The sequence below is a fragment of the Periplaneta americana genome, chromosome 15, assembly GCF_040183065.1.
Source record: "Periplaneta americana isolate PAMFEO1 chromosome 15, P.americana_PAMFEO1_priV1, whole genome shotgun sequence".
NCBI lineage: Eukaryota > Metazoa > Arthropoda > Insecta > Blattodea > Blattidae > Periplaneta > Periplaneta americana.
In genome coordinates, this window is record NC_091131.1 from 71,665,151 (window position 1) to 71,691,037 (window position 25,887).

General features: G+C 35.5%; 1 protein-coding gene across 1 annotated transcript in view; it reads left to right on the plus strand.

Moving 5' to 3' along the window:
* The first annotated feature begins 263 nt into the window (after nt 1-263).
* Nucleotides 264-25,887, plus strand: part of rogdi (rogdi atypical leucine zipper) — a 70,190-nt gene continuing 44,566 nt past the window's right edge. The window contains exon 1 of the mRNA XM_069847661.1: nt 264-335. Within this exon, the coding sequence (XP_069703762.1) occupies nt 279-335 (57 nt within the window). The 5' untranslated portion in view covers nt 264-278. The remainder of the gene's footprint in view (nt 336-25,887) is intronic.

Sequence of the window (25,887 nt, forward strand, 5' to 3'; positions counted from 1 at the left end):
GAGAATGTAGGTTCAAAAAGTCTGACAATACTGTTTCAGTCGATTTTTGTATGCGATCAATGGTGCCTCGCAGTGATTAAGTCGCTCCGTGTGGACTGTTCGTTGGTAAAAATGCACTCGACCCGTTGTTACTGCCTCAGTTGTTGTGCACTAATTGGTGGTTCAGGCTGCTTCGCGTTCTTGTCTCGCTACCAAAAGAACAAAATTACGATGCAAATAACAAGCGATGTTGCCACGAGAGGCAAGTATACGGCTTACGGATTTTGTCGTCCTCGGTTATGTTCGAACCTTGGGCCCAAAGGCCCCAAGACCACATTCTTCACAGGGCCGGTGAGGTGAGTCCACTATATCATCTTATCAGTGTGTGACATCATCTTCTCATTTTATACGCATTTCTTTTGAAAACTCTCATCTATCGGCTGATGGAGTAACGAAAGTAATCAAATTTAGGAACTTTGTACGAAATGACTTCAGAGTTTACAGAAAAAGAGTTACAATTTTTCTCTTGAATATGATATAGTTTTAGACTACAGAAAATACCACGTTATATGAAACAGAAAGCTGAAGAAAAAACAGAAACAAAATCGAAGGGTTCCCTGAAGAAACGAGATAGCTTCAATTTCACGAAGTTGTGAAAAACAACAAAAAACGTTCTGAAAAAATTCAAATTTTAACTGAGTTTCCTTTTTCAGAGTATGTTCTAGGTACCTAGGATTTTCATTTTATCACTCATTTATTACAATCAGGAATTTAGAGGTGTGAAGTATAAACAAATAGTAGAGCTACCCCCTTCCTTTTACAATAAAATCGGATATAATTGCCACATTTTGCACTGAACACACATTTACTGTGCGAATATCTTTAACTACACTACAAAGTGTAGCAGATATACAGGGTGTTTAAAAATACGTGGCATAATTTCAGGTATGTATTTTCCACATGTAGACAATCAAAATAGTTCATTACAACATGTGTCCGGAAATGCTTCATTTCCGAGTTATGGCCTTCACAACATTGAAATTCACCGGAACGTTTTTCTTTCCGGAGGTCGTTGTCATTTCAGAATATGTTCAAAATGTCCACCTCCTGCTTGAATACAGACCTCACATCGATGTCTCATTGACCTGCGAACACGATCCCAAACTCCAGGAGTATTGCGTATGTCCTCAGAACATGCCACAATTCGATTCCGAAGGGATTCCAAATCAGGCACCGGAGACGAATAAACCAATGATTTTAAATGGCCCCAAAAGTAGAAATCGAGAGGGTTCAGATCAGGTGAGCGTGGAGGCCAAGCAATTGGGCCACCTCTACCTATCCATCGATCAGGAAACCTTCGATCCAAGTACCGGCGAGCCATACGACTGAAGTGTGCAGGAGCGCCATCATGCAAGAAGTGAATATGTTGACGATTGATCAGTGAAGTGTCTTCTAAAACATGAGGTATGATGTTTTCCAGGAAGTTTGTGTACGCCTGCCCCGTAAATCTGTTTACAAGTACATGGGGTCCAACTAATCGATCACCAATGATACCGGCCCACATGTTGAGGGAGAACCACACCTGGTGATGAGATGGAACAGTTGCACGTAGGTTTTCATACGCCCATACATGCTGATTGTGGAAATTTGTTATGCCATCTCGTGTGAACTGTGCTTCATCTGTAAATAATACTAAGGCAGGAAAGTTCGGATTTACACCACACTGCTGCAAGAACCACTGACAGAACCTAACTCGTGCAGGGTAATCTGCTGGTGACAGGGCCTGTACACGTTGCAAATGATAAGGATACAATTGATACTCTTTCAACAGTCTCCAGACAGTCGTATGAGGAACATTGACTTGCAACGCTACCCTTCGTGTGCTGATAGAAGGAGTCATGTTCACAGCCTCCAGAATCTCCTCCTGTACTTCTGGAGTTGTAGATCTTGGTCGTCCCCTTCCCAAACCAGGAGAGTTAAATTTTCCATACTCGCACAGACGGTAATGGAGACGTACAAATGTCTTCCGATCTGGACATTGTCGCTGTGGGTACCTCTCCTGGTACAAACGACGAGCCAGCGCAGCATTGCCGTCCGCCTTACCGTACATGAAGTGTATCTCTGCCAGCTCTTGATTTGAATACATGTCGCACAGTCTAACGCCTACACAACACTGAATGTAACCTTCGCTTCGGAATGAACTGTCAGAGTGCCCTCTTAATGTCTCCTTTGACGGCAACGACCTGCGAAAAGAAAAACGTTTCGGTGAATTTCAATGTTGTGAAGGCCATAACTCGGAAATGAAGTATTTCCGGACACATGTTGTAATGAACTATTTTGATTGTCTACATGTGGGAAGTACATACCTGAAATTATGCCCCGTATTTTTTAATCACTCTGTATACAGGCTGCTGTGTGTGTATGTACAGTAGAGCCCGATCGCAAACTCGTGGCACCTGCGCGAAAGACGAATTGGCATCAACTTACATGAGTCTTGCTGGGGGGTGGGTGTTTGAACAGTACGCTCTATGAGTAAGCAGTCGCCCGCACACATAGAACCCCCCGCTCCGAAGTCTCAGAAAAAAGCTCGCGCATGTTGGTGCCACGAGTTTGCGATCGGGCTCTCTCTCTCTCTCTCTCTCTCTCTCTCTATATATATATATATATGGGGTGTGTATGTGTATATATATATATATATATATATACACACACACACACACAGACTGAACCGTAAGTAATGTCATTAATTTCACGGGGTTATTCTTTGGGATATTTCAAACAAACAATTTTGCTCGTTTTTGCTTTCTTTTCGAGATAAAAATTGTTTTATATGAAACATTTCTTCCGGTATTTTGGGAAAGCCATTCAATTTAAGAGAAAAATATATTATGGTAATAAACAGACATCGAGATTTTGGACCCGATAGAATAAGTTTATTAAGTCCACACTATAGGCAGCTTTGTTACTATGTTTGAGGTGGATGGGAGTCGGCAGAAGGAGAGACATGTGTACATGAAACCAAGTCCAGTCCAGTCTGCTTGTGCTGTACAGTGACGTTCCAAAGAATGACAACTAATTTATCAAACATTAAAATAAAATGATTGTTAGAGGAGAAAAACTCTGTAATACCAAAAAGTTAATCTTTACTTAGATTAAAATAAAAATCTATAATGCAAAAAGTCAAAATAAATTAATATATATTTCCTTTCGGCTTCTTTCATAAGCACATGTGCAATACTTACACGATATACATAATAATCATACACAATATACACAACTTATGATGTACAATACATGGTATCCCTACAATATATGTAATATAAATTATCCAATATATTTACAATATATACAATATATTTACAATATAATGTAATGAGAATTTATGTTCTGTTCAACTTGTTTATTTTCCAGCTTTCTCTTCTAGAATACAATTTGAACTGTTACAATGTATTACAACACACATTCTCAAAGTCTCAAAACTAAATTTTCTTCGGTAGTCTGCAAGACAAAGTTTATATTTGGAGAAATTCTGCTCTACATCACATGATGTAATTTGTGCAAAATGAAAAACACTAAGTTATTGAAATCTGTCTTCGCTACCCCAGCAGTGTCCATAGACTTCTTCCCTGCTAGCATGTCTTTTATGTCACAGAATATCGCATATCCACTGTTTTTACACAAAACTGAGTTTAATTCTGTTTAACACGATTACTAGCTGGTGTAGAGGATGCTTGATGAATTACTTTCGTCATATCTTCAATTAATTTTAGTACTTCAAGCTTTTCTTCGTTCGACGCTTCAAGAAATTTAATTGTTTTAGGCACAATAGGTTAATGTTAATGTTATGTTTTATTTAACGACGCTCGCAACTGCAGAGGTTATATCAGCGTCGCCGGATGTGCCGGAATTTTGTCCCGCAGGAGTTCTTTTACATGCCAGTAAATCTACTGACGTGAACCTGTCGCATTTAAGCACACTTAAATGCCATCGACCTGGCCCGGGATAGAACCCGCAACCTTGGGCATAGAAGGACAGCGCTATACCAACTTACCAACCAGGTCGACGGCAAAATAGGGAAACTATGTTCCATGAAATCCAAAATACTCTTCAAGGCCGTCAAATCCAGGGATTTTACAGGCTGTGGAGGTAGAGGAACAGTGGGTGCAATTTCCTTGAATGTTAGCACTCGTGAAGGAGATTTAAAAAATATTACTTTGCAGTTAGCGATGAAACAATCTACATCACTAAAGGCTGCCCCTATCTCTTCAGCAGCCCTGTGGCATGTTAAGTGGATTAATTTGGAGTAACTCTCTTTAAATTCTGTCGCTGCTTTTAGTATGTATGTAGCACCGTTTGTTACAAAGGGAAGAATATTCTCTTTATTTACTCCGGCAGGATATAAAAGATTCATTGTCTTATTAAATATGGAGACAATAGACGAATAATTGACATTTTCTATAATCTCACTGGTTAGTAGAACTTTTTTTCCTGGACTGTCAGTCACGAGGGTTCCAACCATGACATTTACTATACACCTGCCAGATGAATCAGTAGCTTCGTCTATCGACACCCAGATTTTACTATTTGCTGTTTGTTGTCTAATGTTACTTAATGTTCTATCGTAGCACTTTTTCTTGTAAGTCTGCCGCAAAGTCGAGTTAGTAGGGAATACACTCTTGATATATTTTTCTATGAAAGCCTTGAAATTGAGATTGTTTACTTTATTAAATGGGATGATTACAGCCATCATCATTTCACATAGATCTAGGAATAACTCGGATTCTTTATTTGTAAGTGAATCTGACACAGGTGGAATTTCTTCCCTCTTAAAGAGACAAAATATTTATACGTGAAATGTATTTTCAGGAGTTACAATGGGTCTCAGTGTATCGTTTCTTGTCTCCCCTTAGTCTGACATGACACAATTTACATGTAACGAACTTCAAAATAATCATTTCCGAACTCCTGCACAAATAAATGCGTCTTATTGCCTTTCACGTTTGGCATACTTACTGTTAATTATAGTCTTCGACTAATCAGATAGATAACCACATGCACAGATCAAAACTAGACTACTATCTCCTGTCCTCTTTTCTGGCAACGTGAACTAGGTGTACGGAACTGTTTTTATTACCAGAACAGTACCTCCTCTCCCTGTCTTATGAGTATGACTGACAATGAGTAAATAAAGCACATGGGACGACAGGTAGGTCGCTACCCTCACTGCCCCCACCCACTACCGTCCTGATTTCCAACTTAAAATCGCACTGTTTTCTTATATCGGATCTAAAGTCTCTAAGCCTGATAATAAAATATTGAAATAATTTTAGTTTTGACCTTTAAATATGTAGAAATTTGATCCGAACAAATGTAACTTTTCGTCCTGCAAAGGAATTTTTAAAATGTTACATTTGTTCCGGTCAAAGTTCTGCACATTTAAAGGACAAAACTAAAATTCTTTGTCATTTTTTATCATAATACACTGCTCTCTTAAATTAACTGAGCATATTGGGAGTTAAATCAATGGCTTTCCCAAAATATGCTATGAAATGTCTCAAATAAAACAATTTTTATCTCGAAAAGAAAAACGAGCAAATTTATATTAAACTTTTGTATTTGAAATATCCCAAAGAATACTCCCCTCTGAAATTGATGACATTGCTTACAGTTCACTCTGTATGTAGCTCCAGAATCTGCCTCCTTTTTGCAACGAAACGATTGGGAGCTCAGCTCCAATTACATTGTAACTTACTACCAAATGCTCGGAATCAATTCTTCTTGCATATTTTTTTAACGTATCAAAGAAGCAAAACATTAATTTGGTCAAAAAGTGGAGCAACCCCTTTTTTGAAAGAAGCCCTTCAATTAGCTTCGTTAAGATGAATTACATGAGATGCTTCCAGTTAACCAGAAGAGACAAGATACGTAAAGCCTAGTGACATTTGGACGGAAATGAGGATTACACGATCCATTCTGTAAACACTAGAAACAGAACACTACAGTAGTACGAAAATGTCCAATGTTTACCAGAATACAGATGGCCTAAGAAAATCATGAAATAGTGCCCAGCAAAGAACAGGAGAAGAGGTAGACCAGTCCAGGAGTGGGAGTCGTGTGTCAACAAAGTCATGGATGAAAGAAACAAGCCTGGTGATAGGGACAACCGAGATCTGTGGAAGCTGAAAACCTCTTCTGAGGGAAAACTCACAGAAAATGATAACCACTCGACTATAAAATTCGTTTTCAGCGTTATTATAGAAATAATATTGCAATATAAATAATTTCTATATTTTTAATTGTGAAAATCACGATCTTCATTGTAGGAATTAAATGAAGCAGGCAATAATAGAGCTTGTAGAACGTAGTATAGCGGTTCGTTAAAATGAAGTCTGGCAATGTTTCAGCGCAAGTAAACATTAAAGCCAAAAGTACGTTAATGTCCACAGTATTGATTTACGAATGCGCAACAACTGGTGGCAGTAGAATAACCACACATACACAAATCTAGTGTCTAATTATATTCATCCATTAATAGCTTAGTAGTTTGGAAATTCCTTTCCGAACTACGAACTGTGCTGATGACAATCATGTTTCAAGAATTCTTCATATTATTATTTGGTTGATGCACAAATTCGAAGCGCTTCTATTAAATCCAAAATCATTTATTTCACATAATCAAAATACATAAACTAATTAATAATAGGCCTATATTCTCCTGCACTATTTATGACTGATTTCCAAGTTCTGGCAGTTTAATCATCGAGTCAATTTTCAAGAGCTGCTTCTTTATTAAAGGAGATTTCCCGGATATTGTTGGGTAGAGAGCAGAAAAGATAAAAATCTGATGGAACAAGATCGGGAGAATACAGTGAATGTGGAATAACCTTCCAAAGGAGTTTTTAGATAATCACTTTTGTAATGTTAGCAGTGTGCGGGCGGGCATTATCTTCCTGGTCGTTTTTCTTAATTTTCGGCCTTAAGGCGACTGAGTTGCTGGCAATAAATCCCAACAGCAATGGTTACAATAAATTTATAGTAGATGAAGCCTTCTTTGTCTCACCAGATGCACAGCATTAGGTCTGGCATACATGGATGGGCATCACCTTTTGCGCAGAGAATTGTTTTTTGCTTAGGGCTCAGCCATTTCTTTCTGTTCTTTGCGTTGATGTAGAGGCACCATTTTTCATCACAATTAACAATCTGAAACAGAAACAATCGATGTAATTGACGAGCTAAACGATGACGAGCAAGCAAAGAAGCACAAATGCTGACATGCTGATTTTTTGTTTCCTTCAGAAGGTACGGTGCACATACACCCAAATGTTAACTTTGCCCATAGAATGCAAATGTAGTACGATGCGTTGATTGGTACAATTCATCATACTGACCAAATCCTAAGTTGATTGACGTGGATAATCGTGAATTAAAGTAACCAGGAAGTGTAAATTTACTAAAAAATTAAATGAAATAAAATAAAATAAGACACAGCAGCTCACATTTTGCTTTGTATCTCACCAACTTTTAAACCTACGCATTTTAAATTTTTAAACAGATTAAGGAAACTTTGATGGACATAACCTGTAAATTTTAACATTCTAGTGCAGCCTTGGGCGTAAATAACTCCATTGAGCCACTGCAGACTACCCATTAACTCCACATTCCCCGGCAGAGACACTTATGTTTTACCGATACGAGTAGCCAGGAAGGCAAGCATTGCAGAGTAATGGATTGTACAGGGACATCATTTTATTTTTACTTCAATTTTTATAGTACCTGAGTTTTTTAATGTACTTCACTCCCACCCCTTCTACTAAGGAAGTTCCAACTCCACACAGAACCAAGACCGCAGATAGTAAGCAGTACTGAGTTGCTGAGTATAGTACGTTCCAGAAATATGTTCGCGTTTTCCAGTGACGAAAAAGCTTTCAATATTGAATCATATTTTCGCACAGGTACTGTCCGTTTGCCTACGTCGCATCCCGATTTCCCCCACCTGCTTCTGCTCGCCCCTCTGTAATAGCTGGGCTGTCTTAGCTCTTTTCTGAAAACATTAATTTCTCTTAGGAATTGGAAGTTTACGTAATATTATACAGCTGTTTAATTTAAGTTAAATAAAAGGGCCTCGTTAAGTAATTAACTGTCACGTGATTTCCTCCCTTTCTACAATCCTGCAGCATAACCACTTGAACGGACAGTAGATAGCATGTCTGAGTAATTTTATATTTTCGGGTCGGGCAGAAGTGAAGATTGAATTTACAGTACGTAGAGTAGGTACAGAATTATTTCAACATGAGTTACTAGTACGAAGGACGAAACTGGCAATTGGAATTAGATGCAATAGTCTATAGTGCGATAATATGCACAAAAGAACTGAAGCCTGTATCGAAATGAACGGCCACCATTTTCAAAATTGTGTTTAAATATTCATATTATGATTATTTTTCAATTTAACTTCTTTCTCTATATTGTACGCTAATGTGCTGTAGACAGTATAATATACACTGCATAATGAATACGTTCGCATGGATAACTCACTTCGTGAGTAAAAACACTTATTCTTAATACAGTACTGTACTTTGATTAAAGAAAAACCTAATGAAAATTATCAAACTCAAAATCGCGATATTTCCTAGTTTACGTAAATGGATGAACTACTTTTCTTCCTTCCTATACCTAGTAGAGTGATTTGTGTTTTACGCCAATATCATCGAACTCCAGTTTTGGAGGGGGGAGCAAGCGGTGTTTCCGGTTCTCTAAAGGTATAGACAGGTTAATATTAAAAATGTTAGTAAAAATAAAATGATGTCCCTGTATAAGGCAGACGTCAAAGCTTTCGGCTCTCGCTGATCGGCTAAATCCACTATTGATGCACAGTGCCTTACTATGTGTTTGTTTCTGAAACGATGCAAGCGGAAATGACATGGACGTGGGTATCTCCTTTCCTTTTCTCTTCCCCTTTATGCCCAGGGGAAAAAAAAGAATTCCTGCAAAAAGAAAAACTGAAAACTGAAATATAAGTACCAATTTTTCTTTAAATTAGTAGAAGGGTTTGAATGAATTTTTATACAACCTATAGACATTTCACTTTGGTAACTAGAATCATTTTCCTACGTTAATCTGGGAATGGGATGTGATTTTTTATTGAAAAATTATATTAATTACCGTTACATTAATTTTCAAATTAAAAAAAAAGTAATATCTCATTTATAGCTCCCAGACTAACACTGAAAAATTATTCTAGTTACCAAAATTAAATTATGTCTGATGAGATAAATAATTATTTGATACTTATAAAATTATCTCCGATTGTGGTTCTAGATATGTAGGTCTACATTTATTATCAGGCAGTACATCTCACTTGATGATATATGTCAGAGGAAGAACAATTTTGTTTGTAACATCTGAAATCTGATTGGTGTAACATGTTACTAGTCAGCGATGTATGCAACGGAGGGAGAAAGGAACTGGCCACCCTACTCCATTATCTCCTGGCCTTGTTGCCTCATGAGTGGTGTCTTATTAGTATCACTTATGAGGTTCAAACCTATCTTCGGACAGTTGACTAAACAACAGCTTATAAAATATTTATCTTTAAATTGTGCCACAAGACATTCATTGTTATCCTTCCCTTAGTTCATGAGAAAATAACACTCATACTCAGTGTTTACAGTTTTTTTTCGAAAGATTCTTTAAAATATTTTACTCCTATATTTATATATTCACTAGAATATTAAAATTTTCAGGACATATTCATCAAAGTTTTCCTACTCTGTCTAAAAATTCCAAATGGATAACTTTGAAAGTTCATGAGATACAGAGCAATATGTGGGCATCTGCATTTTATAATATACACTTCTTGTTACCGTAAACCGTTTAAACGGGCATAAAAGTCGGACTATCCGTGGAGATTCATTCATGTCAATATGGCATTCTTTCAAACAAGAAAACCATTTTCTTGCCGTGCTTTCCTCTATGGCGTTTTCCTCGTTAACGGCACAATGGTTCTAGCGACCATCGGTTCAACTCAAAATATGTCGCAAATGTGTACTTTTTTTTACCTACCACTCCATTAATAATTAGCTCATAATTAACAGAAACTTTTTCTTAAAATTTCAAGACTTACTATTCAATAGCAAAGCACTATAAAATTAAAATGGAAAATGCCATGATTGTCGGAAGAAAAATAAAGAAGGTAAACTTGCGAATACTAAATGAGGCAGTAGAACAAGTGGACAGCTCCAAATACTTGGTGTGTACTGTAAGCAGTAACACGAGTTGCTGCCAGGAAGTCAAAAGGAGGATAGCAATAGCTAAGGAAGCTCTTAATAGAAAAAGGAACGTCTTCTGCGGACCTATGGAAAAAAGAAAACTAAGGAAGAGGCTAGTGAAGTGTTTTGTGTGGAGTATGGCATTTTATGGAGCAGGAACATGAACATTACGACGAAGTGAAGAGAAACGACTAGAAGCATTTTAAATGTGGATATGGAGAAGAATGGAGCATGCAAAATGGACAGACAAAATAAAAAATGAAGTTGTTTTGGAAAGAGTGGGCGAAGAAAGAATGTTGTTGAAATTGATCAGAAAGAGAAAAAAGAATTGGTTGGATCACTGGCTGAGAAGAAACTGCCTACTGAAGGATGCACTGAAAGGAATGGTAAACGGGAGAAGAGTTGGGGGCAGAAGAAGATATCAGATGATAGACGACATTAAGATATATGGATTATATTCGAAGACTAACAGAAAGGCAGAAAATAGGAAAGATTGGAGAAAGTTGGGTTTGCAGTGTAGGACCTGCCCTTGGAGAGAACATTATGTATGTATATATGATAAATACCAACAAATTTCTTGAAAATACCCTATTGTCGTGGAAAAAAACTTTAATAACTAAAGTTTACGCATTAAACTACTATGCTGTTTGTTTTTTTTTTAAGAAGTTGTTAATGAAAATTCAGATCTGTGTGCATGAGTGTAATAATAATAATAATAATAATAATAATAATAATAATAATAATAATAATAATAATATAATGGTTTATTTAACCTGGCAGAATTAGGCCATACGGCCTTCTCTAACACTCAACCAAGAATAAAACTGCGTTACAAAAAAAAAACACTACAAATTTACAAAGTGCAGTACACTATAATTTTACACACAAAACCTAAGAAGACAATCATAATATAATGTGAACAACAAGTCAGTAGAAATCAGATATAATATAAGAAAGAAAGGAAAACTTATAATAAAATGTAAACAGTAGATCAAAATAAATGAGACATACAAAGTATAAAAATATAAGAAAATAATAATAATAATAATAATAATAATAATAATAATAATAATAATAATAATAATAATAATAATAATAATAAATTGGTGAAGTACAAAGCATACAATGAATACAAAATTTTTAGGTACACACAGTAAGGAAAATTATGTTTATGTATAGCTCAAGTTATCACATTATAGATATACCATTATCGGGAAATATGGAAACAAAAAGATAAAAGCAAGTTAAATACCACTAGAATATAGAGGATACTGTTCGTTTTCGAGCAATAACTTTAGAATGGGAAGTCGATTGGACGAAGTCTTTCACATGCAATTTGTCACCTCGAATACTTCTAGACATCCTATTTTTACATCTTCCAAGTTCAACGATTTCAAGACGGCGGCCAAAAGTGCGAAATAAATGCGAGTACATAGAACAAACAGTGGATCAATGACATACGGTACGGTAACCGTACCGTCCTCAGTTTGACTCTGGATTTTAGCATGGCAGCTTCGAACAAGAAAAATAACTTACGTTTTTCGGATGATAAAACTGAAGTACGCCTTTTTCCAGGAGCCTGCTTAATAAAGTTACTTGCCTACAAGCCACAAATAAGGTTTTATACATGTTGTAGGAAAGCGGACGTTTCTTGTCCGTGTAAACACTTTGTAACTACCGGTACTAGTGAATACTGTATTTCAAAATTACAAGTCTTGTCAACAAGCCAAATATTGTGTTTTGTTTCATGAAGATATTTATAAAGTGAATGTACTTGAATTAATCAGAATTTTACCTAGACCTACAGGTTATACAGACATACGAATTTGAAAGTATAACTACCTCACAAATTACTAAATCTTCAATATTTAATTATGATTGTTATTTTATTGACAGTTTGTGAACTGAAATACTTATTTAATCTCTAGCAACAGTGAAAGTGTATAATGAAAGACGTAGCAAGAATTAAAAAAAAAATACACAAGTTAACGTAACCTTCACATTTTATGAATATAATGGAAACCTTGGAGTGAATTTAGTACAAGTGAGTCACTGGTATAAGATGTAGGAAATAAATGTCAACCTGCAACAGAAATTTGTACTTCTTCCAAAACAACGGTTAAGGATAGCAATACTGTGGTTGGGAAACATAGATAATCATCCCGCTCTTAACTTAAGGGGGAAGGTACACCATTGTCCTGCAAATATTTAGTGAAATTTATTTCTTTTTTATAACTCAGCTAGTATAAAAGCTAAATGAACAATACTTTTCATGCTTAGTATACATACATCACACTTTATAAAACACTGTTCAGAATATTGAAATAACTAATAATTACCTGTAAAAATAATATCAAATTTGCATATTTTTTTACAACCGTAAAGCATTTACATAGCAAAATATATAATTAATTAAATATCTGCATAATTCCTTTACTGGAATGTTTTAAAGACCTGCATCAACAACTTAGTCTAGGATCTTTTACCTATTCCCTCAAGAGATATTTTTTCTACAAATCTACAGGCAAGAGAACACAGGGACGATCATCCAAGACATACCTGCACAAACAGCGCTCAACGAGCGCGCGCGCTCCTTCGGAGCGGGAGAGCCATGTTTACCGCTCGCCGAAACGGAGAGGAAGATACGTCAGAATCACATAGACTTGCTTTAGGTAGAGGAGAGGGAAACGACCACTCAGTTATCTAGTGGAGTGCAGTGTGTAAGCCTATTCTCAGTAACTGTTTCACGTTGCTTACCTACTGCTACAGTACAGTATGGAGGAATCTAAAAGACGGAACATAACATTTAACATTTAACGATTTACAGCTCGAACTTATTGATCTTCAATGTGACCTAAGGGCTAAAGATCGTTTGAATAATACTACTAGCCTGGTTGAGTTTTACAAGACTAAACATTAGCAATAATATTCACGACTATACAGGCTGGCTGTGAAAATTATTGCTATGTTTTTCTCAACATTTATATTTGTGAGCAACTGTTTTCTATACTCAACTTTAATAAATACAGACATCGAACATTTGTAACTGATGTCTCATTAAAATCAGTAGGCTACTGTTCCTTTCAGCTGCCAACAGCATAAAACCTGGTTTTGATGTACTGATAAACAAAAATATATCAAAACAATATTGTACATTTAAGTAGCTATAGAATTTCTATTATTTCTATAAAATAAATATTTCTTTATTAATTAATAATAGTCCAAGATGGTTTTGCAAATACTGAACGGAAATTCATTACATAAACACTCGTAATAGTACTTCCTATTGTGTATATTTTGTACGAGATCATCCCTTCTTCCAGTCCACCCTTATACAGAGCGCAGCTAATATCTACTTTCCGCTCATGAGCTGTGAGCCGGCTCGGAGAGCGCAAACCTTGTGCAGGCCTGATCTAAGAGATGGAGAAACCAGTTCGACCTGCTTTGAGATCGGAACAGGCTTTCTGGCCTAAACCAGACGACGACGACGACGATGATGATGATGATGATTATGATTATGAAATTTAAAATTTTATGTCAACTATTCAAATGCAAATTTTGGAAAATTTTCTTACGACGGCAAATCCTTGCACAGAGGGGTGTTAGATCAGTTAGAGTGCCGAATTACAGAGACTGCTTAAAAAGTAATTAAAGATAATGCTATAAGCAGCGCCAACCACTCCATTTGCACTTATAAATCGAAACTAGAACGTTTACATGTGGCCAGCGCGTGTATTCGTAGGTCTAGTTTGAACTTCAAAACGAAGCAATTCACATGAAAGTCAGGGTGGTAAAGTACTGGCTAAGAATTACATTTGGCTAGCAATCGCTTTTACGGGCTTATAAATCTTGTCATAAAGAGGACCTGTCTAGCCTTTATTAATCAGTTAATCTTTTAGTACTTTGATTTTTATTGTATTTGTAAATTTAATATTAATTGTAATTATAATTGTAATTTTATTCTTAATATTGTAGTTGTAATCCTCTGGTAGAGGGGAAGAGAAGGCCTGATGGCCTTAACTCTATCAGGCTAAATAAATAAATAAATAAATAATAAAATAAATGCGTGAATAAATAAATAAATAAATAAATAAAATAAATACGTGAATAAATAAATAAATAATAAATAAATAAAAAATAAATAAAATGAATGAATGAATGAAGAAAGAAAGAAAGAAAGAAAGAAAGAAAGAAAGAAAGAAAGAAAGAAAGAAAGAGAAAGAAAGAAAGAAAGAAGAGCATGACGAAACTGAGTTTCGAGTTCTAGAGATTCGTCGTGGTATCAAAAAAGAGCGGAAATCTTCCGAAAGAGTTCCCAACTGCTGGGTACAGAGATGAAATGAGTGATGTAATGGACGAGGCAGTCCTAATGGTGTTGCCGAACAAGAAGATCTTAAAGACATCAATAGACATCAAAACAAAATCCGACCTGCAGTACCTCGGACACTCCAGATTACAGAAGATGATCGTGTCATTACGTCAGCATATGGAAGTTCTTGGAAAGATTAACGTGAAAACGAAATAACCACCACCCAGTTACTCGGCGGTCATCGTAACGTCAGGAGACCGAAAAACAAAAAGTACATTAATAACCAGTAAAAAAATGTATAACATTGTCCTGAAATATAAAGAAATACAAAGAAAACGACTACATTGCATGCTACTTAGGGGCTATCAGCTGGAATCCGAAGCTACACTCGGAGAAGCAAGAGTAAGAAGACGACGATTAAGAAATTATTGAAGAATCTAATAAATGTAAATTCCAGTGGCGTTAACTTATATGGGCCCGTAGGACCCGAGCCCACCCAATAATTTGTCTTATTATTATTATTATTATTATTATTATTATTATTATTATTATTATTATTATTATTATTTTAGTTACGAATAAGCCCATTCAGCACTACGCAAAGTACTTAGAAGCGTTTCTTTGTCCATAGTTATCTCATTCTTTGGCTGTGGGCTTCTTTTCTCTCTTCAGTCCACATTGTTCCAGTCTTTTTCGTCGGTTTTTCCTCTTTGTCAACTTGCCATTTTATGAACTTTGATTCCGAAGATCTCTCTGTTGAAGATGTCTTCTTGTGTGATTCCTGCTATTTTAAGTCATTTTTTATTTTGGCAATCCATTTTATAGTGTCTGTTGTGCTTTACTCTTATTTTCATAAAATTCAACTATTTGTTTTGTAAGTCTGTCGGGGTTCATTCTTTTGATAGGTCCGTAAAATTTTAACCTTTATTTTTCTAATGTCACTATGAATATCTGTGTTTCTTATTCTTGTTTACTTTTCAGTATTGTTCACCTATGTCTTGTAGGCCTAAAATTTTCCTTAAGATTTTGCATTCTTTTCTCACAATGTTTTCGACATCTGCTTTTCTATTCAAAATTAACGTTTCAAGAGACATTCTGGTTTAATGATGTGTTTATAATGTCTTAATGCTTTATGTTTGGATATACACTTTTTATTATAAATATTTTCAGTGAACCGAAATGCTGTCTTCATTTTTTTGACATCTAATTTCGTTCGCTTTCGTTTCAATTCCATTTTCCTAATCATTTTGCCGAGGTGTTTACATTGTGGGATTCGTTTAATTTTACTATATTTGGTTTCCGTATACTTTGGTGCTCCCAGGTAAATTAGGCTATACTGGTTTTTTCGAAGGATATCTGGAGACCGATTTTCTCCCCAATTTAATTTTTGGCGTTTTTTTTTTCTTTTTTCTTTAATTCAATCTGTTATTCAGCTGTTATGACGTCATGAGGTAAAATTGCTATGTCGTCTGCAAATGCTAGGCAATCTATCTTTAATTTTCCTCTGCCTAATGTGATTGGCTGATTAATTTTGAGGATTGTTTTCTGTTTACGCCACTCTTGTAATGTAATGGAAAGAGTCCGTCTTCTTGTCTTACTCCTGTTTTTACTTCGAAAGGTTCTGAAATTTCCCCCATAAAATTAACTTTAGACTTTGTATTTGTCAGTGTTTCTTTATAATTGCAAGAGTTTTGCGGTCTAATTAAACTTTTATTATTATTATTATTATTATTATTATTATTGTTTATGAGATTTATTTATTTTAACTTATAACTCGTGTTTGAACCCACCCAATGTTTTCCAAAAGTTGGCGCCATTATAAATTACTGACACGAATAAATAAATTTTACAGTTGTTTCAGTTTCTTCTTATCATTTACTAGGTGTAGTCGACTGTTAAGCAAAACGGAGTGTAGGCAAGACAGTGTTAGAAAGAGTCCCGAGGTAAACTTAATTTTTAGGCAAGGACACCGGTAGGCAAAATAGCTACGTAGACAAGATGGACTGTAGGCGAGACATCCACAGGCAAACCGATCGCTAAACACGTGTTGAAAACCTCCTGAGCCCTGAGACATTTGTTGTTTTATTTAAAAAAAAAAAAAAAAAAAAAAAAAAAAAAAAAAAAAAAAAAAAAAAAAAAAAACCGCTTGAAAAGATGGGCATTGGAAAAATTCTGCAGGTTAGTTAGGGCACAAATGCAGGTATACAGTGGGTGGACAACGAATTATGAATAAAAATGAATGTTGTATCAAACTTCAAAGCTCTTTTGTGGGAAATAACTAATTTACCATCATAATCGTGTCAAAAGGAATGTTTCATATTCATTTTCTGACTCTCCCTGTGTTCTGGTGGTCAGCATGTTTGCTTAAAGATCTGGGTGTCTTGGGTTCGATTCCCGGGGAAATTTCCTTGAAGAAAACTTCCCGGATGTCTAGATAGTCTGGAAATGTGTATGATTGCGAGGTTATTAACTGACCTGTCTTCAAATAAAATTCAATAGACCTATATCAGACTGTCACTGGGCACAAACCTGGACACATGTTTAACGTCACATTGTTGGCAATTAATGCCGTCTGTGAGCTCAAGCAGAAAGTCCTAAGAGATGTTAAGAAAGTTAACAGTGAATTGTTATATTCATTTGCACTAGATGTGTATAATGTTCTTGAAAATAAGATTATAATAACAAATTCGTAATTCGATGTCTACCCATTGTATTGTACCAGACCTGCAGAACTGTAGCTCCTCAGAGCGACTGCCTTACTACCCTTTCTTACCCCACCCACCTTTTCTACCAGTGCGATCATGGCGTTCTAGTTACGCTCGGCTGCATCAACATTCATCCTCGCGGCGGCAGGTATACAATACGCTATCAAGAATTACAAATGAACAGATAACAAAATCCTTAGGAACATACATTTAGAAAGTAAGAGAAAAATGAATGAGGGAAATAAATAAATTAAAAGACATGTAAAATAAATTTTAAAATGTATGTGTGCATATAATGTAAGAAAGCCTACTTATGTATATATCGTCCTATTACTAGTAAAGCCGATTAAGTCCACTTTTTGAGTAAAATAAGTTAAGTACAGTCCCCGACTTCTCTTTCCGTGCTCTGTATTCTACTAAAATGAAATAAGTCCGAAATGTTGCATGCCAGTTACTTTATTTGAAGAATTTATTATGATTTTTTGTGCATTAATAAAGTTTTAATTCTTGTTTTTACAAAACTTGCATTACTGGTCTTAACTGGTTTTACTAGTAATAGGACGATAAATAAATTTTACATTGATAAGTGAGTGATAGCTATATGACCGGGTGTCAATGCTGTCATTCAACATTGTAACGCACTTCAGATAAATAAATATATAAATAAATAAAAATAAATAGAGTTGATCATCCCCAATAGAAGTGGAGTGAGGCTGACGTCATATATCCGCTACTTACGAGTTCTGCAGGCCTGTATTATACTATACATCGGGTCTCTGCACATACATCTTATATCAAAATCATATATGAAATATGCCCAATCGTTGAACATTGTTCCAGAAGATGCCTTATTTCATAAGAATGAACATTTCTTCAATGCTACAAAGATTCGTAATCTTCTGAGGAACAGAGAATTTGATATTTGGTGTCGTCATCCACAGAAAGGGAAAGGCGTAGTTTTATTTAAACAATATCCTGGTGCCAACAAATGGATTTGTAAACACGAAGGACTCTCCAACAGCGAATGACGCGATGACATTAAAATGGTTGGAAATGTTGCTGCAGTAAGTGCTGTGCCGGGAAGATCTCAGGACAACCGTTGTAGGCATTGCCACAACGAGGTTGAAACCCTTGCACACGTCCTGGGATCCTGTCCGCACGGCGAAGCTCTGGGAAACGCTAGACACCACCAAGTACGATCAATTATAGTCACTGCCCTTAAAGATGCCGATTACAACACCTTTGAAGAAGTACATGGTCTCTCCGTCACTGGCAGTACACGGCGCATAGATATAATAGCTTTCAAGGAATCTACACGATCTGGATACATAATTGATCCCACTGTGCGTTTCGAAACGGATGAGGAACAGCCAGCAGAAGTGGATAATGAAAAAAAGAATATCTACAATCCTACCATTCCCTATTACCTCAAAAAATACCAGCTAAAAGAGCTTGAAGTAATCGGACTTCTGGCTGGAGCAAGAGGTATATACCGCTACTCTCTTCATGAAAGATGTGTTTAAGAGGCTTGGAATACCTACATCTATTATTCCGATTGTAACCATAGCTGTATTGAAAGGATCAATTGCTCTCCTGAAGAATCACCTATATTCGAAATCAAACTAAGTTCAGTAGCATTCTTTACTTTTTTGTAACACTTACCTCTCAAAAAAAATATATACATATATTATTTGCAGTTATGTACTTGTAGGAGTTTCAGTGTTAAAACAAAATCAATGGTTCAATGAACTTGTAAAAATTTCTATGGTTAAGTACTCTTTGTCCCTTGTGGCAGCTCACGAATGGTGAGAAGATAAATTTATAAAACATACTCTCAGAACCCAGGAGGATAAATTTGATTGTAATGGGAGACATTTAACCCAAGTTACTTAAAAAAAGTGAACAAGATAACTAAATTACACAGTTTGAAGTTGGTTTTTCCCAAAAAGTTTACTTTGTTCGCATTACTATGGTCTTACAGAACCATGTAAAAATTACCCCATACCCAGCGGCCAACCCTGTATGAATATTGTGTAGTAGTTATTTGTAACGCTGAAATAATTAAAATTGTCAGTTTTTTGTTCGTATTACAACCGTTCTATTTACATAATTCTGTGGCCGGGAGGAAAAAGGTCTTAAGTCAATTTTTTGTGAAAATGAGATTTTTATATATTCTGAAAGTGGAAACAATTCTCGACAATCTGGTAAAACGGCTAAAGTCAAATAAGACTCCTGACTGGATTTATATTTTTATTTTTATTTTATTGGGTTATTTTACGACGCTTTATCAACATCTAGGTTATTTAGCGTCTGAATGAAATGAAGGTGACAATGGCGGTGAAATGAGTCCGGGGTCCAGCACCGAAAGTTACCCAGCATTTGCTCGTATTGGGTTGAGGGAAAACCCCGGAAAAAACCTCAACCAGGTAACTTGCCCCGACCGGGATTCGAACCCGGGCCACCTGGTTTCGCGGCCAGACGTGCTGACCGTTACTCCACAGGTGTGGACCTGGATTTATAGAGCGTTACCAAATGTCCTAAGTACTTTTTGAATCGAGCACACAGAATAAAGGATTTAAGAATATTTAATACTTTATTCCTTACAAATCAACACATGTTTTCTTTCCATGTTTCCCTATTAAAAAGGCCTAACTTGTATTTTAGCCATTTTATCACATACTAATGCCCTTTCATTTTAAAATTTTAAGCACCAGGCCAAACAGTCCTATAATTGTTTAAGACCCATTTTGCATTCCTAATAATTTACATTTCTCATTTATTTTGACATGAAAACGGTCTTATGTTTAAATAGTCCCTTCTACTCGGTTTGGGTTCTGGTCTTAAAAGGGCTTAGGTGTGGCTATTTTTGGAAATAGTCAAGAAAATTGTTAAATGAGCAACATTACCTATTTTAGAAGAAGTATAAAAGGATAATATCCAGGAAAAACCTCTTAATTAAAAGAACTCTATAATTGACACCAATTTCAATCTTTCTACCGCTCTCCTGAAAAATATAAAATTTTTACTTAAAACCTTTTTCCTCCCGGCCACATAATTATTCCCAGCGTCATGGCGGCTCCGAGCTGTAGCTCCTTGTATTACATGTCATTGTGATCAAGTGAAAGTAGTTTTATATTAGTTTGATTCCTTTCTTTTGGTCAGAGTCCTAGGACAGTCGTGATCTTCATCGCTGATGCTTAGTCTTATACGTGCAGGTAAAAATAGATACAAAAAGACAAAACACTGGCCAAATACTCGCCTCACGCAGCAAAACAAACACCGTGGGCACCGGTCGGAATCATTCATTGTGGTGGCGACAGCCAAGATTTTGCCTGTTTTCGAGGTGTGAAACGCATTAATGAGGGGTCAGTCCGGACAAAGTGATCTGCCAAGAGGAACCGAAATTGCATGCTCTAGCCGAATTCCTGACTTCGATAGTACGTTGCCAGAAGTTGTATCACGTGGGAAGTTCTCAAGTTCAACACAAAATTAAAATTTCTGGGTTGTTCTTGCTCACTTTATGCCTACGGAATATGAAAGAATTGTTATATTTAACTGGAAATTGGCACATTTCAAAGTATTCTAAATAGAATTTGATTGTATTCTAAAATTACCAGCATGTCTATGCATACTTACAACTTACAAATGGGGTTTAAGGAACCCGCAGGTTCATTGCCGCCCTCACATAAGCCCGCCATCGGTCCCTTTCCTGTGCAAGATTAATCCACTTTCTATCATCATATCCCACCTCCCTCAAATCCATTTTAATATTATCCTCCCATCTACGTCTTGGCCTCCCCAAAGGTCTTTTTCCCTCCGGCCTCCCAACTAACACTCTATATGCGTTTCTGGATTCCCCCATTCGTGCTACATGCCCTGCCCATTTCAAACGCCTGGATTAAATGTTCCTAATTATATCAGGTGAAGAATACAATGCGTGCAGTTCTGCGTTGTGTAACTTTCTCCATTCTCCTATAACTTCATCCCTTTTATCCCCAAATATTTTCCTAAGAACCTTATTCTCAGACACTCTTAATCTCTATTCCTCTCTCGACATGAGAGTCCAAGTTTCACAACCATACAGGACAACCGGTAATATAACTCTTTCATAAATTCTAACTTTCAGATTTTTTGACAGCAGACTGGATGACAAAAGCTTCTCAACCGAATAACAACACCCATTTCCCACATTTATTCTGCGTTTAATTTCCTCTTGAATGTCATTTATATTTGTTATTGTTGCTCCAAGATATTTGAATTTTTCCACCTCTTCGAAGGATAAATCTCTAATTTTTATATTTCCATTTCGTAGAATATTCTGGTCACGAGACATAAACATATACTTCGTCTTTTCGGGGTTTACTTCCAAACGTATCGCTTGAAGTAAAATTTCCGTGTTTTCCATAATAGTTTTGGATATTCTCCTAACATATTCACGTCATCCTCACAGACAAGAAGCTGATGTAACCCGTTCAATTCCAAACCCTCTCTGTTATCCTGAACTTTCCTAATGGCATATTCTAGAGCAAAGTTATGTGGGAGTAAATTTAATGATAATTATGAATAATAATAGGATACTATATTAATTGATCAAAATATTTAGCTCAAATTAAGTTAGAGGTTTTGATGAAACTTTTCAATTTATACTTGATTCAATAAAATATATATTTCCGTCTAAATGAATATCAAAGATTTTACTAAAACAAATATTATGACATACAGTCTGATCCGTTTGGGTAGCCTATGGATAATATTAATTTATTATTATAAAGCTATTATGATAGTAGAACAAATTTAATGCTGGTTATATTATGATTAAAAGATGGGAGTTTCCGTAATTATATGACAATCAACAATGTATAATTTGAAAGGACAAATAAAAATCGTAGATGATTAAAATGACTACTACAAATCAACAGCGGGCACAATGTGTTCTTTGGTATGCTAAATTTGAGAGTGTTAAAAGAGTTCAAAGGGAATTTCGACGTGAGTACGGTGTGCGTAATGTACCTAAATACGATTCCATAATGATGTGATATCGAACATTTGTAACAGGTTCTGTGTTAAAAGAACATGCAGGAGGTCGCAGGCGAAACCCAGTACGAGAAGCAGCTTCACTTGGCTTAGCCCCCAAACTCCCCAGATCTAACCCCTCCTGACTTCTTCGTGTGGTGTTTTGTTAAAGACATTACCTATTCATAGGAACATAGGAACATTGATGATCTGAGAGTAAAAATTACTCAAGCTTTTCAACAAATCACCTCTATTATGTTACAACGGACATGGCTGAATTGCATCACCGTTATGAGTTGTACAGGGTGCGCAATGGAAGTCATGTTGAGCTCTGAGGAATCTCCCATCTTTCAGTGTTATATGTACAAAGTTTCAACAAGTGAAGTTTAGTGATAATGTTTTACGGTGTTTTTATTTTATCCATACCAAAACGGATCACTCTGTATAATAATAATATATAATTGCGAACGTTTTCGTCACTTGGCATCTTCTAACTTGAATTACAATATCTAATGTGGTACATATTGAACATGTGGGACAATAATTAGCAAATACAAGTGAATGATTAACAATTAAATTACACAAGAAATTAAATAAAACATATTAAAATAATAGTTGCATTAATTATTGCCACCCTTAATTATTAAAATGGTAAAATACATAGTTATAAGGTTAAATTCTTGTTCAATTCAATTGTTAATCATTCACTTGTATTTGCTAATTATTGTTACACATGTTCAATATGTACTACATTAGATATTTTAATTCAAGCTTGAAGATGCTAAGTGGCGAAAACATTCGCAATATATGATACTGAATACAATCACAAATTATTACATGTTTTTGTAAAAACTTTGATAAGTCATTTAGACGGAAATAATGTATTTTATTTAATCAAGTATTATAGTAGACTTATCGGAATACCAATACAATGAACTTTAAGGTTTTCAATTTGTAGTAAGGCCAAGCATCAGTATGTGCATTTTTTTTATTTCTCCACTAACAAAATAAGACCAACCCAAAACTCTTTCCAGTAATTATTATTGTTTCACCTCACATCTAAAACTATCTCTATTAATGGTTTATTGATTGATACACTTTGTTGAACACAATCCATTCTATGTAAGAGCCTAATATTAACATTTTCAGTGGTCGCGCGTGGACTATCACTAGCATCCAAGGAACACTTCGTAGATGCAGATACCCAACACCTTGGCAAATAGAAAGATGCATACTTTATGTCTGCTTAGCCCTAAACTTCACAACAAAATGTATAAAAATGTAGATATTTCAATATAATTTAGCACAGAAATGTAATGGAATTTATAAATGTTTAGGTTCATACAAGTTATACATATTACCACTAGTATTAAATGACATGTAACATTTTGGATACCCCTACAAAACTACGAAAATATGAACGAATTATTTACGTTTTTAAATGAAAGAATGTACTCGTCCAGAAAAATGCAATCCTTAATTGAATTTGGAATATATACAAATTATATATAATTTTAATAATATCATAAACTTCTAGATTACATATATGTAACTTTCAAACCTTATATTAGGGGTTTCTAATAAAATCATGTACATAAAACTGCTGTAATTATTGCATTTATCGAGTTTCGCAATAAAATAACAGTAGTGTAATGAATCTCAATTTGGCCCTTATATTTGAATGCATAATCGTCTCACCCCTCATTTCTCATTAACATTGTGCACACGTTAGGTACATGTTATTAGTAACATGTGTACCAAATTTCAGGTTAATATGACCACTAGAAGAGGAGTTATTACTTTTGTCCAGGTTTTAAGCAATTTGGAGCAGCGTTGCCAACTCCAGTTTGCAGAAATACACTAAACGCTTAAAACCCCACTAAATATTGCATAAAACCCACTATATTTTTAGATATAGGGCTATATTACATATTTAAAAATAGTAATAATAGGCTATAAATGATTATTAAACACTTACCAAAACTACAAAAAAAAAGAGACTATACATAATCATTATCGTCTTCTTCTTCTTCTTCCTTTTCTTCAATTTCAGCCGTATAGTTGAGGAAATTGAAGTACCTGCAGTTTCTAGTTTGTATATTTCCATTTTTTTTTCCGATTTTTTTGTAACAATGTGTTCAGGCAAGTCAAACTCATGGCAACATTTTCCAAGCCTTACACGTGCAGCTTAACTGTCAAAATTGACAGTGGTACCTTTGTTCCTATTCTATTTCTAAATTGGTTTTAATTATATTCATCTGGCTAAATAGTCTTTCTACTTCTGCATTTAACCAGGGAAGACAGAGCCTAGAAAGTGCGAATTCGACTAATTCTTTGAATGGGTTCATATCTGAAGCAACTTTGTACTGAAAAATTTCACACCAAAAACCACTGTTAAAACATGTGTTATGTATGTAACATACGCGTTATGTATGATTCGGGGTTTCCCCTTCACTACAGACGAGAGGAATCCTAACAAAGGAGGAAGTCGAGTTTAATTGTTTAAAGAAAAACAAATTCCCACTGACCTGAGAGTGAAAAAACTAGATTTCCCACTGCCCACAGTTCAATAGAGAGAGAAAAAAACTAGATTTAGTGGGAAAACCATCGTGTTGGCAACACTGATTCGGACGACTGTGCCCCGTCCCCCAGTTGAGAAACACAGTTCTGCTCTACGGGCTATTCCATATAAAATCGGACAACGAAATACCATGACTCGTCAGAATTGCCTAAAAAATTCGTACAGAGGTTTACTATGTTGGAACTAGTAAATGTACAAATGTTGACTTTCTTTAGCTCAGTAGTTTTTCAGATGAAATTCCTTAAAATTTTGCGTATTTTGTATTTTATTCTTACTTTCAACGCGTACTACTACGTCTGACTTCGAAATAAAAACTTAAGCTATAGTTAATTTTGTACTGCACATTTAAGTGTATTAATGGGGTATACCATATATTTAGTTTGTGAAATTATGAATACCGTATATTATTTTTTGTGATTTGTAACATGTTACCGCCAAAAAAGTAGATATAAAGTACTATAATATTAGTTATTGTTGAGACAAAAACCATAATTTTTTTTAAAAGAAATTTTAAATGAAAAGCCTTAAAATAAATATTTCAAATCTCGCTATAAAAATACGCGCTCCCTGCAGCGTCATGCGGAGATGTGAGAGGAGCCAGAATTCTTATCAGCTGGCCTTGAAACAGCTCGTGTGTTGTCACAACACAAGGAATGATTTGAATACGTGACCCACCAGCCAATCTTCTGTGTGCATTATTACAAGGTGGTTTTTCAATTCCAATGTTTGAGAGTTTTCCTTTATGTGTTGCAGCAAATTAAATAACTGCTATTTAAGTTAAGATAGTGATTACATATTGTCTTAAAAGCAAGAATTATGACAATCGTAACCATCAGTAAACAGTTAACGGGTTAGTGTAGTGATTATATAAAATTATTTTAGTACTAAGAGAAATACATCTTTCATTTCGAGTTGTTTTCAAATGCGTGAACTACTCGCATGACGCAACTTACGAGCTGCTAGCGTTGGCCAACTACGCGCACGCTCAGCTTGCTTGGGATGGAGCCGCGCGGAGAAGAAATTCACAATGAG